This window comes from Castanea sativa, chromosome 8 (genome assembly GCF_040712315.1).
Source record: "Castanea sativa cultivar Marrone di Chiusa Pesio chromosome 8, ASM4071231v1".
NCBI classification, from domain to species: Eukaryota; Viridiplantae; Streptophyta; class Magnoliopsida; order Fagales; family Fagaceae; genus Castanea; species Castanea sativa.
Genome location: NC_134020.1, coordinates 45,332,072 through 45,349,109, shown reverse-complemented (window position 1 = coordinate 45,349,109; position 17,038 = coordinate 45,332,072). Strand labels below are relative to the sequence as shown.

Below are 17,038 nucleotides of genomic sequence, written 5' to 3'. Positions count from 1 at the left end.
ATCTAACCGCATAACACACCCTATCAATTGACTTATTATGATGTTTTAAGTCATCGGTCACAATAAGATTCAGGATGTGAGCACAGCACCTCACGTGAACAAATTCATTCCCCAAAACAATACATTTCCACATATTAGTAGCTTCTTTCAAGTAACTAATGACTACATCATTTGAGGAAGCATTATTCACCGTCAAGGTGAAAATCCCCTCAATATTCCACTCTTCTAAACAAGATTCAACCATTTTGCCAATGGTTTTCCCCTTATGGTTATCAACAATACAAAAATTCAAAATTCTTTTATGTAGCTTCCAATCATCATCTATAAAATGACAAGTAAGACACATGTAATTAAAATTTTGTATTGAAGTCCATGTGTCAGTGGTAAGGTAAAGCCTACAGCCTCTCAAGGCATTTCTCAACTTATCCTTCTCTTCAAAATAAATCCGACTCACATCTTTAGCTACTGTGAAGCGAGATGGGATATTAAAATTAGGTTGGAAGACATTACAAAACCTTCTAAATCCTTGATTCTCTACAAACCTAAATGGAAGCTCATCCAATATGATCATCTCAGCAAGAACTTTTCTACCCACGACATTTGTAAAAGTCCTAGGCACTAGATTTCCCTCCTCTACATTCTTGGACAATGGATCTTGTCCATCATGCAATTCATTAAAAAGATATTCTGGACAAATGGGTATATGGTTTTTTAAATTAGATGTCCCATAAATTTTGTTATCAGCCATGTACTCCTGGCTACAATATATACATCTTGCCTTAGGTCAACCTTCCTCATCTATAAACTTCTCAAAGTGGTCCCAAACTGTTGATGGTGATTTTCTCTTATTAGGATTAGAAGAAGATGTCACCTGTGGTGGACGAGGAGGTCTCATAGTTGGTCTTATAGTTGCAACATCAGGTTGTGTAGGCTCCATTGAATCCATGACCTAGCACTACACAAAACAAATCAATCATTAAACAATGCATTCACAAAAGAAAAACATAGAGATATGACATAATGCTCCAAATTGAAGATTAAATGGGTTTCTGGCTTCAACTATAGTTTATTATAAATGAACCACTGAACTACAACTATTAAGCATTCTTTTAAGTTCTCAAACGAAGTCCAAACAGTCAGCTCAGCATTACCCTTAGTTATTGATTACACAGAGAAACACAAAGATACAGCTGCAACTGCATTAACTTCTTGCCTTAAATACTAAAAACCACAAAAATAAAGTAAATAAATAACACCAATCTACCCAGAGCCCCACATATAAGTCAAAAAAATGAAAGTCCAACTTAAAACTCAACCACTAAATATAAAACCATTAACCACATTCCTAGTATCCAATCAATAACTTTAAAACTAGATCTATCCCATACCATCTCTCACAACACAATGCCCAAAAATAAATAACTAAAACCAATACAAAAACTCCAATTTACAAAATATAAAAAATAAAAACCCATAAACCATTAAAGCATGTGAAAATGGAAGCAAATTGTTTACCAAAAAGGGAACTGAAGCAAATGAAACTCTTTCTTTATATGCTCTGCAACGTCTTTTTCCACACTGTGCTTCTCAAATGCCTAATCCAAAACCAAAAACAAAAATACATTTTCACATACCAAAACCCAGAAAGAGTTTTACAACAACCTTTAAAAAACATAAAACTAGTACTCTAAATCTCATAAAAAATGTGAAACAACGTAAAACCCAGTACTCCAAATCCAATCATCTTTGTTTTGACCAATCGTCTTAGCTAACCAAGAAAGAAAAAAGAGACCCATATGCAAAAGGCTAAATAGAAACTCTAGAAAGTTGTATTTTTTGGGGATTCATTCAAAAGGGCCACACATACAGCACAAGCAAATAATCAATACAACATTGTCACTAGCAATACTTAACAATAAGCAAAAAATACCCATTAAACTAAACAAACTCACAAAACCATTAACAAGAAAAATCAAACAAATGAATGTGAAAGAGTTGATTGTGATGGAGCGGAAGAAACAAAAGGGACTTACACACATAAAGATAGAACAACAAAGAGTTGAGTCAGTTGACTGTGATGTTTTGTGAGATTGAGACTTGGGACTTGGGACTTGGGACTTGGGAGAGTAGCTGAGGGAGGCGGAGAGTAGGGTTTTTTTCAAAGAAAAAAAATCGGGTTCAGAAGTGACTAATATGTATGACCCGACGCCAACCCGAACCCGAAAATAAGGCCCGAAACCCAACCCGAATTTTTTCAGACCCGCCCAAAACCTATCAGGTCGGGTCGGGTCGGGTTTTTGGGTGGGTCGGGTCCCTTGCTTAGTCCTATGTGAAATGAAAGAGTTTAAGTATGTTCGGTGTTTTCTTTGTGAGCGTCCTGAAAGAGGAACACAGAGTCATGCTATGCTCTCTTTGGCTATTTTAACGTTATAAATAATAGCATACGTGCTATGAGGATAGAGCAAAGGATTCGGTGGGAAACTCTAATCTGATGAACTGTTCTGGAAACTCTAACGTTGCTAATTTTGCTCTTGTGAATAACTGCAGGCGCTTGATTTCCCAAGTTCCCCAAGCCAAGGTGACTCACTGTTACCGGGAAGTGAATCGCTGCGCTGATGGTTGCTAGATTAGGAACTTAACAAGATGTTGCTATTCTGTATTATAATTCCCCTCCCCCATCTTTGCTGAACTGTTTCCTTTCGGACCTCTGTGGTCACTTTTGTACCAGGCTTTGTCCCGCTATTACTGACTCTGTTTACTTTTCTTAGTTAATGAAGTTATCCAATTTACCAAAAAAAAAAAAAAAGAATACATTCAGTCTGGATCTGGTGTAAATCCTCTATTTTACGCCCCCAATTGTAAGTGGCCACATCAACAATTTACTAAAGAACGAAAGACAAAACCACAGAGAATCAGATCTCCAAAACCCAATTTTAGCAGAAACCCACCCAAAAGAATTCATCCCCACTGCAACCATCCCACCACCAATCGAATACAACAAAAAAACCCACCAGAACCTGCCTAACCTACTCACTGCAGGGAAGTCTGTTTCTTACCGTACCGGCCGGTACGGCCGGTATTTACCGTTCTGGCACCTTGGCCGGTACAGAAACAAGGTTGTTTCGTACCGAAAAATATACCGGTCATACCGGGTCATTTCGGCCATACCGGAGGAAAATTTCAGATTTCGGCCGGTAAATGCATACCGGACCGGAAAAAAAATTGTTTTTTTGTCACTCTCACCTTCCACCGGCGAGGCGGCGACGATCTCGACATTCTCGACCTCAAGTCGGGGTCATGGACTGATTTGGCTGCTGCTGCTCCTTCATCTTCATCTTCTTCTTCTTCTTCTTCTTCTCCTCTCTCTTTCTCTGGCGTCACTGCTACTTTCTCTTTCTCTCTCTCTATCTCAGTTTTCTTTTCTTTTTTTGAAACTTTTCTTTTTTCAAAGTTGTCTGTCGGTCTGCCCAAGAAAAGACCTCTGCCCATTGATATTTTCAAAGCATGAGAAGATGGGTTGGCATTTATTGAGTAGGTGGGTCTTTGATTATTTAATAGGTCTTTTTTTTTTCTTTTTTCTTTTTTTTTTAAAGCTTCTCACTTATATTAATGATGACAACTCCAAAAAAAAAAAAATATATATATATATATATATATATATATATATATATATATATATATAATGTTCTCAAAATGATATATTGAATTATTAGAAATATAATTTTGTATACTATATAAAATAGTAAAAAATAGCGGTAAATCCGAAACGGTACACCGGTATTGACCGGTATTCGAAATATATCGTACCATAGGCCAAACCGGTACAACCTCCGGTACGGTATTGACTTCCTTGGCTCACTGCCATCAATCCATAAGGTATTTCTCAAAAATAAATTCCTCCATTGTCAACATATCCGATCACCACCCTAACCCATCATGCCGACAACCCAGCAAACAGATCTACTTCTTTCAAACCATCGACACTAACCCATCAAACAGCAGCCAACAAGCTATTCAAGCCACAATCGCGAACCCAAGTTGCCTTCACTTCTCCACCGCCAATCTCGCCATTTAGTCCCAAATCTGCGATATCACCCTTTGTTTCAGCGTATAGCACTTGATCCGGATTGGTGAACTGTTCTTTTTTCTTTTCTTTTCTTTTCTTTTGGGTGGGTTTCTGTTGAAATTGGGTTTTGGAGATTTGATTCTCTGTGGCAGATGTCATTCATTCTTTAGTGAATTGCTGATGTGGCCACTTACAATTAGAGAGCGTAAAATAGAGGATTTACGCCAATTCCGGACCGAATGCGTTCTCAAAAAAAAAAAAATAGCATACGTGCTAGAATCTTTTTTTTGGCTAGAATCTTAGATTATAGCAGGTGGGTTCTTTTAAGTTTTAGAGTACTTCACGTTTTAAGGTTGCCAAACCTTTTAACGAAGAAGAAAGAAATTTTTACCTCTCAAGGCTCAGTTGGTAAGAGTTGGGCACTTCATCTAATCCATCTAGGTTCGAGTCCCGCTGTCAGTAAGAGTCCGTTAATGAGCATTCACACGAGTTGGCTCAAGGGCTTTAACTCTATCGCCCTGCCTTGGGGCTAGCTTAACCTAGCGAACCCCTATTTTTTTTTTTCTATATATAAAAAAAAAGTCTATCACTGTCTTAAAGTCGAGTTTTTAGCTAAGAACAAGTCTGGTGCCACAACTCGCCCATGTGGCGAGTTGTGGTTGGTGGAGGGGTGTCCCCACATGGACCCACCATCCCCCTTTACCAACCACAACTCGCCACATGGGCGAGTTGTGGCACAAGTTGTGGCACTAGAACTACTCTTTAGCTAAATATTTGTTCTTTTAAGGCTCCATTTGATTAGACTGATTTTTTCTTTTTTAATAAATATTGTTTCTATTTAGGGTGTTTGGTGTTGAAAATTTTAAAATAATGGTTAACATGAAAATATTTTTAAAGTTGAGGGTAAAATAACCCCTTTAACACGTAAGTTGGTTTACGCCTCTCCAGCTCTATAAAACAATTTCCAAAAAATATCCCAATCTCTTTTTCTCTCTCTCAGCCCAATCACCCACCCCACCCACCATCGCCATGACCCAATCCCAACCACTAGTTCTACCACTACCATGCCACCTCTTTCTCTCTCTCTCCAACCGACAATCTTCGGCAACCCACCACAACCCACCTATAATCTAGCCACCATTCTGACACCACCACAACCCACCCTTAAAGGCCTTACCTCTTTTTTTCTTGTTCTTGATCTAATTCACCCACCTAACACCATTGCAACTGCCACTCCAGGCAATGGCGGCTCCAAGAATTTTGTTCAGGGTGTTCCTTAGGAAGCATAAATTACACAATATTATTTCTTTTTAGCCTTTAGGTAATTAGGTTTGATTCAATATTATTAATTCCATTTCGTTATGGTCGTAACGGCCGGAAAATACCATGCCGGTAAACAAACTGGAACAGTAACCCACCCTATTCCACTTTGGAAAAAATTTTGGGTCATTCCAGTCTATTTTGGGTGTTTCGAGGTGTTTCAGTAAAAGATACCTACACAGCTAAAAAAATCGTATTGAGAAATTTGAGACTTAAAACTTGAGAAGAGGCACTGCCGCACTAGTACTAGTAGAAAACACAAAAGTTACGAACAATGAGGAAGGCAAAACGTAGATGTAAAAGTGTAAATGAAAATGTGATAAAATTTAAAAGTATGAAGTGTAAAAATCGAGGAGACAGAAGACGTGTGTGATTAAAAATAAACAAGAAAAAATGAGAAGTAAGTAATATATATATGGTGGGGAAAAATAATACTGTAATTGTAAGCGCACAATTGCGCCTGGACCCAAAAACATACGTGAGCTCAGGCCCAATGAGCCTTAAACAATGAAATTTGTAGAGTGTGGGCTCGCAATCTAGTTTAATGATATTCGAAACTTGATAAACATGCTAAAATATTACAGTGCTTGCAAATAAAAAACAAACTGGGCAAAATAAACCTCCTCGGACGTAAGCCGATGACAAATTATATATTATTTGTCTTTTTCTTTCTCAAAGGGTAAAATTCTTAATATTCATCTCCCCTCTTTCTTTGCCCTCTTTCCTCCTTAAATACTTCTTCTTCTTCCTTTTTTATCCACGTGTTACACAAATCACCCTATTAGCCATCTATCCCATCCACCACCCTCTGGGCATCTTTAAATAACAGCACGAAGGCTGACTTCTACTATTCAGGGGTCACTCCCCCATTAATGCGGCCAGGGAGGTAGGTGTAGAGTCTTTAATGTGGAGGTAGCAGCCTTTTCATAAGAAATTTTCCTCACACCGTTGCGTCTGGAAGGCGCTTAAGTCCCCCTTTTAACCAACGGTTTTTACGTAACCCTGCCTTGATCTTTTTGGCGAATCCCAGGGTCATCGTGGGTCTGTCCAAGGAGATATTCTTCCTCGGACGAATCCTCGGACTCTCAACTCATGGGCCGAGTTACAGTTCTAAGAGACTTTTAGTCTAAAACAAACTAGCGCCCATCAACAAAGCCCAATGCCCAAACACTTACTTAGGTCCTTTTAGTCCCCACAGTAATAAAAAATAATAAAATGTTGAAAATTGTGTTGTATTGAGCAGTGTGTTTAGTTAAAGGAATTAAGCCACTGCCCAGCATGTTGTAGTTTTATTATAATTTTTTTTTTAGATTTTAGTTCAATTTTGTTTTTGAGTTTTTCCTTTTTTTCTTGAAAGACCCTAATATATTGTTAAGTTGTTCAAATTATGAACCAAAATTTAATTTTATTGGCATAAAAAAAATTCAGGGTGGTCCCAAAAAAAATTTAAAAGGTAAATAAATATAAAATTTTAAATTATTATATTTTTTTTTTTCAGGCTAGGGTGGTCCTAGAACCACCCTAGCCATAAGGTGGTGCCGTCACTAACTCTAGGGATTGCAACCCACCCCTAGAATGGAGACCCCTTGCAAATTTAAATTTTGTGTTTAGATGATTTTTTTTACATACATGAAAATGTTTTCCAATGCATTTTCAAAATACAACCAAACACTTGTAAATATTTTCTTTACAGTCATAATATTTTCAATTGAAAATATTTTCAATCGAAAATTGTTTTTAGTTAAAACAAACACAAACTAAGCTATAAAACATTTTTTAACCAATGATGGTGCAAAACAAATTTTGCAACTTTTTTCCACAACATTTAGTGACAAGTTATAATTAGTAAAATATTACTTTTTACATGGAACCACTATTAACATATTATTATTGTAAATCAATCACAACATACAACTTCATCAATGAAATTTATTGTGTATATATTTACAATAAACTTATAGTTTTCGCTTTATAATGATTGCTATATATCATCAAGCTAAGATAATAATTGGTTTAATGTATGTGAGATTTGAAACCAAGTTATTTATTTGAGAACAATAAACTTTATCAATTGAACTATTTGGACGTTACATAAACATGATATGATTTAAACTTATGACTTATGCTACGTGATACTTGCTTTTTATCATCAATCCAAAACACTAAATGGATTTCAAGGTTAGTAGGATCCAAACCTAGGTCTCTTATTTAACGACAACAAACTTTATTATTTGAGCTAGCTAAATTCTCATCATTTATACATTATATAATAATGGAAGATTAAAAATTAATTTCGCTAATCTTTTTTGGCCATTGGATTTTTCATTTAGTTTTTTTTATATCTTATTTTGCTTACATCATTTTTTTAACTTCACATTTTCAAAGTGCAAGTATATTTTAATCAACTTTCAACAAAATAATTAGCAAAAAGTCAAATAAGTTAATCCAAGATGAATACATACGTCACATGAGTATCATATTTCTAGTTAATGCTTATTCAATCTTGGCTTCTACATTCCTTACCTCTCCGCTACCCCTCTGTCTCTTTTTTTTTTTTTACTCTTTTTTTTTTCCTCCCTGTTATGTCTTACATTATTGTTACCCTCCCCCCAATTCGTCCTCTATTTTTTCTTTCTTTTATTTTTATTTTTTTTATTTACTATTATTTTTATACACAACTCTCTCACACTCTGTCCCATTCATTTTATGTTTTGCCACTACATTGACAATCACCCCCACAAGCTTTAAAAATCCACAAAAAAAAAAAATTCAAATGTTATTTTAAAGGTTTTAAGTGAATGTTTTGCCACTACTTTGACCATCACCCCCACAAGCTTTTAAAAAAAAATAATAATAATAATTCAAATGTTCTTTAGACGTTTCAAGTACCTTTTAAGTTTAGTGAATAATTTTTTATTAACTTTTTTTTTCCCATGTTATACTCTAATTTTTTTTTTTGAACCAAACGTTATACTCTAATTTTGATTGTGTTTCTAAATGTCATTTTCAATAATTTATTTTCGGTTGGTTTGGGTTGTTTTTTATGGTTATTATTATGTTTAAAATCATAAAATGTGAATAAAAAAACAATTGTTTTGTAATATCAATTTGTATAAAATAAATTATACTTGATTAGTTTAATTTTGGAAGTAGGGAGGAGTTGGGCCTTAGCCCACTTCTCAAAAATAAAAAGAAGCTCGTAGCCCACAGCCACATTTCAAACCCAAACCCAAACCCAAGCCCCAGCCATGATGCAGATGAAACATGCCCAAAGCCCACAGTAATAAGTCCAACCATTCTCACCCCAAATCAAACGCTCATCACAAATAGGCAATAGCATAGGCAAACAGAAGCAACAATCCCTTGAATGATCTTTTAGCTCCTTCACTTGTCTCTTCAGATTTACAACCATCAAAATGGGGAGGCCAGCGTCGACGATCGAAATCCCTGATAAACGACACCGTTCTGACCGCGATAACGGCCGTTACTCTCCAGATTCCGATAACTCCTTCGACTACAGCAGGCGCCACCACCGTCGTAGCCCTAATTACGACGCCTACGACCGCTATTACGACAACCACGACCGCCGCCGCCACAATCACATCCAAGAACGGAGCTCTAGCCCAAACCCTAGGTCCAGCAAAGCCCAAGACTCTTTGCCCAAGCGATTTGGACGCGATTACCGTAATGGAAACCGGTCCGAGTCCGAGTCCGATGAGGAATTGAAGGGGCTGAACCCTGAGGAGTACCGGAGGCTCAAGAGGCAGAAGATGAGAAGAGCGCTCACTCGTTGTATTTGGAATTGCACGCCCAGTCCGCCTAGGAATGAGAACGATAACAATAACGAGAAGGCCGACGAGATCTCTGACAAGTATGGTGGAGAAGACGAGTTAATCGGCGGAGAAAAGAGCGATTCAAGCTCGAAAGAGAAGGCGAAGGTGAGCAGTCGGAAAGGAAAATCGGAAAGTCAGTCTAATTCCGAGTCTGAATCGGAATCGGAAACCGATGATTCGCGGTCGAGGCGGAAGAGGAAGAGGAAGAGTTCGATTTCCAAGAGTAGAAAATACGAATCTGATGAGAGCGAGAGCGAGAGCGAGAGTGAAGCGGACGAAGAAGAAGAAGAAGAAAAGCGAAAACAAAGAAAGAAAAGCAGTAGTAGGAGTCGGAGCCGCCATAGGAGTAGCAAAAGAAGCAGTAGAAGAAAAGGGAGTAGTAGTAGGAGAAAGAGTAGGTACAGCAATTCCGATGAGAGTGATGATTCCGATGCTAGCAATCGAGTAAGGTCGAAGAAGAAGCGGAGTCGGAGTAGGAATCTCTCGGAGACAGAGAAGGACATTGAGGTTTCAAATTCGGAGGGTTCCGAAGTTGAAAAGGCAGCAATGACGATAGAGGAGGATGAGGAGATGAAAGCTGAAAGCATTGCGGAGGCATTGAACTTTAAGGAGATTTTTGAGGCGCAGAAGAAGCCGGCTCTGGATACCGAACCAGTGGTTGGGCCAATGCCCTTGCCTAGAGCCGAAGGGCATATTAGTTATGGTGGCGCTCTTAGGCCCGGAGAAGGTGATGCCATTGCGCAATATGTGCAGCAAGGGAAGCGTATTCCAAGGAGAGGAGAAGTGGGTTTGTCCGCAGATGAGATTCAGAAGTTCGAGGGTCTTGGTTATGTGATGAGTGGTAGCAGGCACCAGAGGATGAATGCCATTCGTATTAGGAAGGAAAACCAAGTTTATAGCGCCGAGGATAAGAGGGCGTTGGCTATGTTTAATTATGAAGAGAAGGCCAAGCGTGAGCACAAGGTTATGGCGGATTTGCAGAGATTGGTGCAACGCCATATAGGGCAGGATGTCGGTCCTAATCATGATCCCTTCAGTGCAACGAAGCCTGCAGATACTGCTGATGCTTGATTTCTATGTATGTGATTGCTACCTGTATTGGTTTGATCTCATGTCCTTATATTTTCTTGTAAACGAAATACTTTTGCTTGTTTACCAAAATGCTACTCTGAGCAATGTTTCATTGATGGTTTGAAGTAATTAGCCAGTACATTAGTCCTTCTAGCACATAGATTGATTGTTTTGGGTTTATAGTCAAATCGAGGGTCATATTGTCTTCTCCCATTACTGCTATAATTATCATCTTCTTCAGTAGGAAGAGGTCTGTATTGAACATGTCATGAGATCATAATTTGACTCCATGTTATATTGATATAGGTGGTAACTCCAATTTCCTTCCTTGCTCCTATTTAACATGATAGATTCATTCAGATTGTCAAGTCATATGTAAATTCTAGTGGAAGATAGGGAAGAAATGCAAGTTTGCCAATTTGTACAAGTAAGCATATCTAGTTAACTACTGCATGATACATGACTTTAGGTGGATCCATTCCTCCACCTAAATAAGTACTAGCAAAGTTTTATATATCTTAAAGTTGCTTTATTACAGATTGTTATGACAAACATTCATATTATGCTAAATATACTCTTGAGGCTTTCAAAATAATATCAGGCCTTGGAGCAAATCCTAGAAAAGGTGAATTGAAGGGAATGACTATTTTACTAATTTTGCCCAAAATAGAGTTTTGTGTTGTGTATGGGGAATTTCTTGAATAAAGTTCTTTCCAAACTAGTATGGAGAGAAACCCTTCAAACTTATCATATATTTTTATATTGAGTGTGAAATTCTAATCGTTGGATTGCAAATCCTTATTATATTCTTCGTGCTTGCAAAATTTTAAGAAGATCAAAGATTAATTGTTATGTCATCAAACAAATGTTAAAATTTCAAGTTTTTGTAATCTAAAATTGTGTATAAAAAATAAGTTCGTAGATCAAATAGTAAATAAAATCCAATTTGAACGAAATTTGATATGCATATAAAGAATATAAGGAACATAAAATTCAATAGTTAGATTTTAAAATTCATACCCGAAAAAGAGATATATGATAAGATTGAAGGGTTTCTCTCTAGACTAGTTTGGAGAGGAACTTTGTTCGAATTTCTTTAAATGTCTTAAATCCTCTTCTTCTTAATTCCTTTCCCTTGTTGTGGCTAAGTGATTGTTTTCCTGGTATGAGTTAGTTATGATGTTCACTGGTGTTCCAGTTTTGCTATTAGGTGCTGTTACTTGAACTTTGTACCCATTTCATTTGATGCGACATTCGTATTGTGCTTCTTTTATTTCCTGAGGGGATTTACAGCTTGCTGGAATAAAAATGGTAGATTTAGGTTCCATGCTTCTACTTTTTGTTTTTCTGGCTAAATATTTCTTCCACTTTTTGGCAAATAAATAGGGCAACACACTTACGTAAAATAATTATTCTAAACATAAATATATAGTGCAGCACCTTCTTGTACTAGAAAGTGGAGATGACCAGTAACTATTAAAAGCATTAGAAATGTTTTAGCAGCCATGTTAATGTTTTGAACAAATAACTTAAGTGAATTGAGCATTTTGACATTTGTCTAAGAGTTTGTTTGAATCTAAGTAGGAATTTATTTATATTATAAAGAACCTATTCTTTCATCCACGCTTGCTTTATTATTTGAGAAATGCTATGTCCATGACACTTTCATAGTAAATCCTAAGTGGTAGGTTGTTATTGGCTATTATAGTAGGCAAAAAAGTAATTTAAGTTATGGATTTAAATTAGAAACAATAATAACTTATCACTAATGATTTGTTGTGAAAAATGTTGTGGACGTACCTCTTATTTTATTATTTATTTAATTCATTTCCAACATTTTGTTGCTAGGTGTCAACTATGGGCAATATTTCTTAAAGGAGTATCAGTGATTGCTAGTTAGCTTGTTAATTTTGCACTTGGTAGTAGTTACAGACTCACAGTAGTCATTACTCTTACAAATATGATTTTGTATTCTTATGCAAAGGTTTGAGCATCCTCTGCTAGTGTATGATTTTTCTTGAAAGGTAAAAAAAGACCGCCCTTCCCTCTTATTTTCCTTCTTGAAGCATGCAGATGTTAATTAATTCTTATGTGTTCTTTGCTCTGCTTGAAGTTGTTTCTGTTTTATACTGGATTTCTGTTTTATACTGTTTTGGAGATGTTTAGGGGATGGTGACCTTATATTTTAGTTGAAGTCTCTCGGTTTTTATATCAATGAGAATAGTTCATTCATTTAGAATCCACATAAATAGTTCATTCATTGAAAGTTGATGCGATATCTATTAGTCTCTATAAAAAGTGCGAATGGAGGTTTGAACAGTGCTGTGTTGAGAAATTTTTTGTTGAGTAAATGCACCGTTGCATTTTGGCTGGGTTGTTTTAAGGGCTATTATTATGTTATTACCTTTAGGTCTTTGATGGGTTGTAACTTGTAAGACATTTATGGGTCTTTTTGTAATGATACCAAAGAGGAAGACCTGTGACTGTGAGACACACAGAGGGACTGAGAGAGAGAGGTGTGCTCAACCTGCTTGGTATTGTCTTCTCTGTATTTGTACAGTTGAGAGGGAGAGAGAGGCGTGTAGACCTCACTCAAAAAGAGACAAGAAGAGAGGGAAGCAAGAGGCATACCTGCTCCTATCCCAATTGCTTTGCTGCTTTTTGCTCTCAACATCCTTCTGATTGCTGACAATCTCTCTCACATCTAAATCCATAATCCATCATTTTTTTTTTACCATCGTGGCACCTGTGCCATCAATAAACTAGCACTGACAGTGATTATGAGTCAAAAGTTGTGAAGGATTCAGTGAGAGAGACTTTTCTCTCCCTTTTGTGGCTTTCCCTGAAATTTACTTTACTTTGGAGAGGGAGCAAATTCTTTCTCTCAATCCATTATTCTTTGACTTCAATTTTCTGTGTTTTGCTGGTTTCCTTTGGAATTGAAAGAAGGAGAATTGGAATCCATGGCGATGGTGGAGATACTGAGCAAAATGTATATGTTTTTGTTGTGTCGTCATAGTCAAAGTGATGGTTTTCTGTTTTCCCCAAAGAGTTGTAATTACGAATCAGCTTTTTCTGTGAGGTATTTTTAGCCTCTGAATCACAGCCACGAGTTTAAGCAGTGATTTAAATGGCAAAAATAATTTTTCTTGAAGAACACAAAATCATGCCCATGATAGGACATTCCCAATTCCAACTGTCAATCAATGCTTGAGTTAGAATTCCTTAGATTCCCTTCTCTCCTTAGCCATCCTTCCCATGGGACAGATTCTTTGGGGGCAAATATGTTCTTAATGTTTCTTAGGCGGCATATGTGTTTGAAAACATTTGTATTTGAATTTTTCTATTCAATTAGTAATAGAATATTTATGTAATGTAGTCGATATTTAAAATGTATATATTATTACCTTTTTGATATAGACTGATATATATCAAACCTCCATTCGCACTTTTTTTAATAGACTAATATATATTTCGCTTTATTTCATTTCTTCTGTCAATTGGACTATGTTCTCTTGATCTACTTTTCTCGGTTGCTCATTCATAAAACAAAATCGTAATGGTGTCAGATTATTGAGGGATTTTGAGATTCAAAGACATGAAAGCGAATGTCCATATGGTTCTTTCCTCTCTTTCTTTTTTTGATCTTCTTGGATTTTATGACGTGTTGATGATTTTATTGAGTTGTGAGTGTTTGTAAATAGGATTAGGATTGGAGGAAATTTTTGCATTTGAAATTGGAGTTTTTGACAGTGCAAACATATGTTTTTGTGAAAAATGCCCAAATGGGCCTTTTTTTTGTTCTCTGTAGTGATGTTTTTTATGTGTTTGGATTTGGTTAGCTTCTTGTCATGGCAATGGCTATGAGATTTAAAGCATATTTGCAACTTTCTGTCAGTTCATAAGGAGATTCTTTTGTTCAGTTTAATTTATATATCTTTGTGTGTGTGGCCAAATATTTATGACAACCCATCTATGGCAATTAAAGCAGCATCCTCAAAGATATAACATCTAATATATATATATATATATATTATTTATTGTATGTGATTTAATTGGATTGAGTTTTGATTTTAACATGATTTGTTGATATCCTTATCCTAGATAAAAAAATTAAAAGCATTAATGTTTGCTTTGATGAAATATCTATGAGAATGTTGATTTATTTGTGGGTTTGATGATATATCTTCAAGGACGCTGAGTAATTTGTGGTTATAGTGGAGGTTTTGGATAATTAATCTGGTGTGAAAGATCTTGCAGATCTAATCAAGATAAGTGCTGTTCACATTGCTGATTTTCATGGCATGTTGACTTGCTATTGGATTTTCTCATTTCTTTCCACTGGTATCCTTTCCCTTTGCACCTTGTGTGTGCGTGTGTGCGTGTTTTTTATAATTATTTCTTATCAATGAAATAGCTCTATTAAAAATATTATAAAAAATGTGGAAGAATCTTTTGATTGGTTCATGTGCTGGTCTGGTGGGCATTTTCATCGATTTCCACAAGATTGGGAGGAAGAATCTTTCCATCGGTTCGTGGAAATTGTTTATTCTTCGAAAGTGCGGGGGGTTGGCCCTGATAAGGTTTGTTGGAAGCTAGCTAAGAGGGGAGGGTTTGAGGTTAGTAGTTTTTATCTTTCTTTCTACCCTCCTTCCCTCTCTTTCCCTTGGAGGTTGGTGTGGCAATCGAAGGTTCCTCAAAGGGTGGCTTTCTTTTCATGGTCAGCTTCTTTCGGTAAGATTCTTACAAGAGATAACCTTTGTAAAAGGCGTATTGTTGTCCTTGATTGGTTTTACATGTGTAAGAGGTGTGGAGAGTCGGTGGATCATCTTTTGCTTCATTGTCCTTTAGCTTGTGAGTTGTGGTCGTTAGTGTTTTGTTTGTTTGGGCTGAATTGGGTTATACCACTTAAGGTTATTGAGGTGTTTGAATCTTGGCAAGGTAAATTTGGGCAGCATCGCAATATAGATCTTTGGAGACTTGTGCTGCACTGTTTGATGTGGTGTATTTGGAGGGAAAGAAATGCTTGTTGTTTTGAGGGATGTGAACAGCCCTTGCTAGAGATTAAGTCCTTTTTCTTACACACTCTCCTTGTTTGGAGTGTGGTCCTGTCGCATTTTTCTTGTTTTTCTCTTCCTCTATTACTTGATCATTGTAATTATGGTTCTTGATTTTTGCCCCCACAGTATAGCTCCAATGTACTTGGATTGGCTATTTTTTTCTTCACAAAATTTTTCATTATCTATCAATATATATATATATATATATATATTATTAGAATTTAATAATTTATTGCCACATTATTACCTTTTGCAATTACTAAATAAGACATTAGTTATTATCATATTGAAATCATTCATGTAGATGACAGTTTTGGTAGAAATCTTATTGTAGACAACTTATTTTTAGAACATTTGCTCTTAACAATGATTTGTTACTACCTGTTGTTAGACTTCATAGTAACAATTAATTCTAAAGTCACCTTGATAGAGTGATTACTTGCAATTGTGTATACGTCCGCTAATAATTTTTACATTGCCTACCATTACATCTTTTCCATCACATTTTACATATTTAGATCACATAAATTTTTTAGTTCTTCATACAATTACAGCTTCAGTGTATGCCTTTTTGGCTACTTTTGTGAGTCACTGTATAAAACTTGATTTTGATGTTATTGTGATCCTTAGCTTATAAGATACACGTTAGTTTATTCTACTTAATGTTTCTATTAGACCGATGATTGATGCCTTGTTGCTTTCCTGGAACTGATATTTTCTACTTTTGGTCCAGCTTAACTATTAATGTTTACTTTTGTTACATTGCTTTTGGTTGTGATGTCGCTAAATGTGTATTTGAAGGTTCTTCTCTTAGATTAGCCTCCTGATTTCTTTTCTCTTTGTTTTCTGTTAGTACTTTTCTGTGTTCATCATCATGAACACCTTGTATGTTTCTTTCTTCTTTTTTCATCAATAATAGTACTCATATTACCTATCAAATAAATAAATAAATGTGTAATTGAAGGTTGAGTTTATGAAAAATGGTAGTGTGGGGAATATGAAATCTGGCAGAGATGGCATGATATAAATAAAGTTCATATCAAAACTCTTTGATTATGCAAATAGAGTTTTCTGTTTCTGAATAAAGTTTCCTCTTTTACCAAAACAAAAAGATTAGGTAAACGGAGAAGGTTGTCCTAAAAATGATGCGATAACCATAGAAATGATTCACTTTTGGTCGGTGTTATTATATTGCAAATGATTCACATTTGTTCCATGTCATTATATTGCAATTCATGTATAGTATGTAAATTATGATATGAAATTACATTTGACAAATTGTACCATATTTATCTTAATATAGTAATACCTTTTTCATGACCTAAGCACGTGCCCTGCACATGACACCAACACTAGTTTTAGATCATCTCATATTTTAGCTTCTTGGTCTAAATGAACAGATTTGGATTATGTTTTGCTCTTGGTGCTGCTCCTGCCGATTTTTCTAATGTTATTCTCCAAGAGCAAGCCCACTCTTGTTGATGTACTCCTTTCTATTTCAATAAATCCATTTAGTTGTTAGATTTGTGCCAGTGGACTCTCTTCGATTGGTTTCAATGTTGAGGTCTTTTGGATTGTTCTACTATTATTGATTTTCTTTTGTCTCTTAGAATAGGTTTTTGATTCCTTTATTTCTCTTTGTTTCTATGTTGTTCTTTGTTCACTACTCATGAACTCTGTGTATCTTT

The 17,038-nt window shown here is 36.0% G+C and overlaps 1 protein-coding gene across 1 annotated transcript; it reads left to right on the top strand.

Moving 5' to 3' along the window:
* Window positions 1-8,715: 8,715 nt before the first annotated feature.
* On the top strand, window positions 8,716-10,446 carry LOC142607827 (uncharacterized). Its single transcript, XM_075779465.1, has one exon. It carries the CDS (start codon window positions 8,803-8,805, stop codon window positions 10,288-10,290), a length of 1,488 nt encoding a protein of 495 aa, XP_075635580.1. The 5' UTR covers window positions 8,716-8,802; the 3' UTR covers window positions 10,291-10,446.
* Window positions 10,447-17,038: the final 6,592 nt, after the last annotated feature.

What these genes read in the sequence shown, in the direction of transcription:
- LOC142607827 (XM_075779465.1), top strand. Translation starts at nt 8,803, where the DNA reads ATGGGGAGGCCAGCGTCGACGATCGAAATCCCTGATAAACGACACCGT.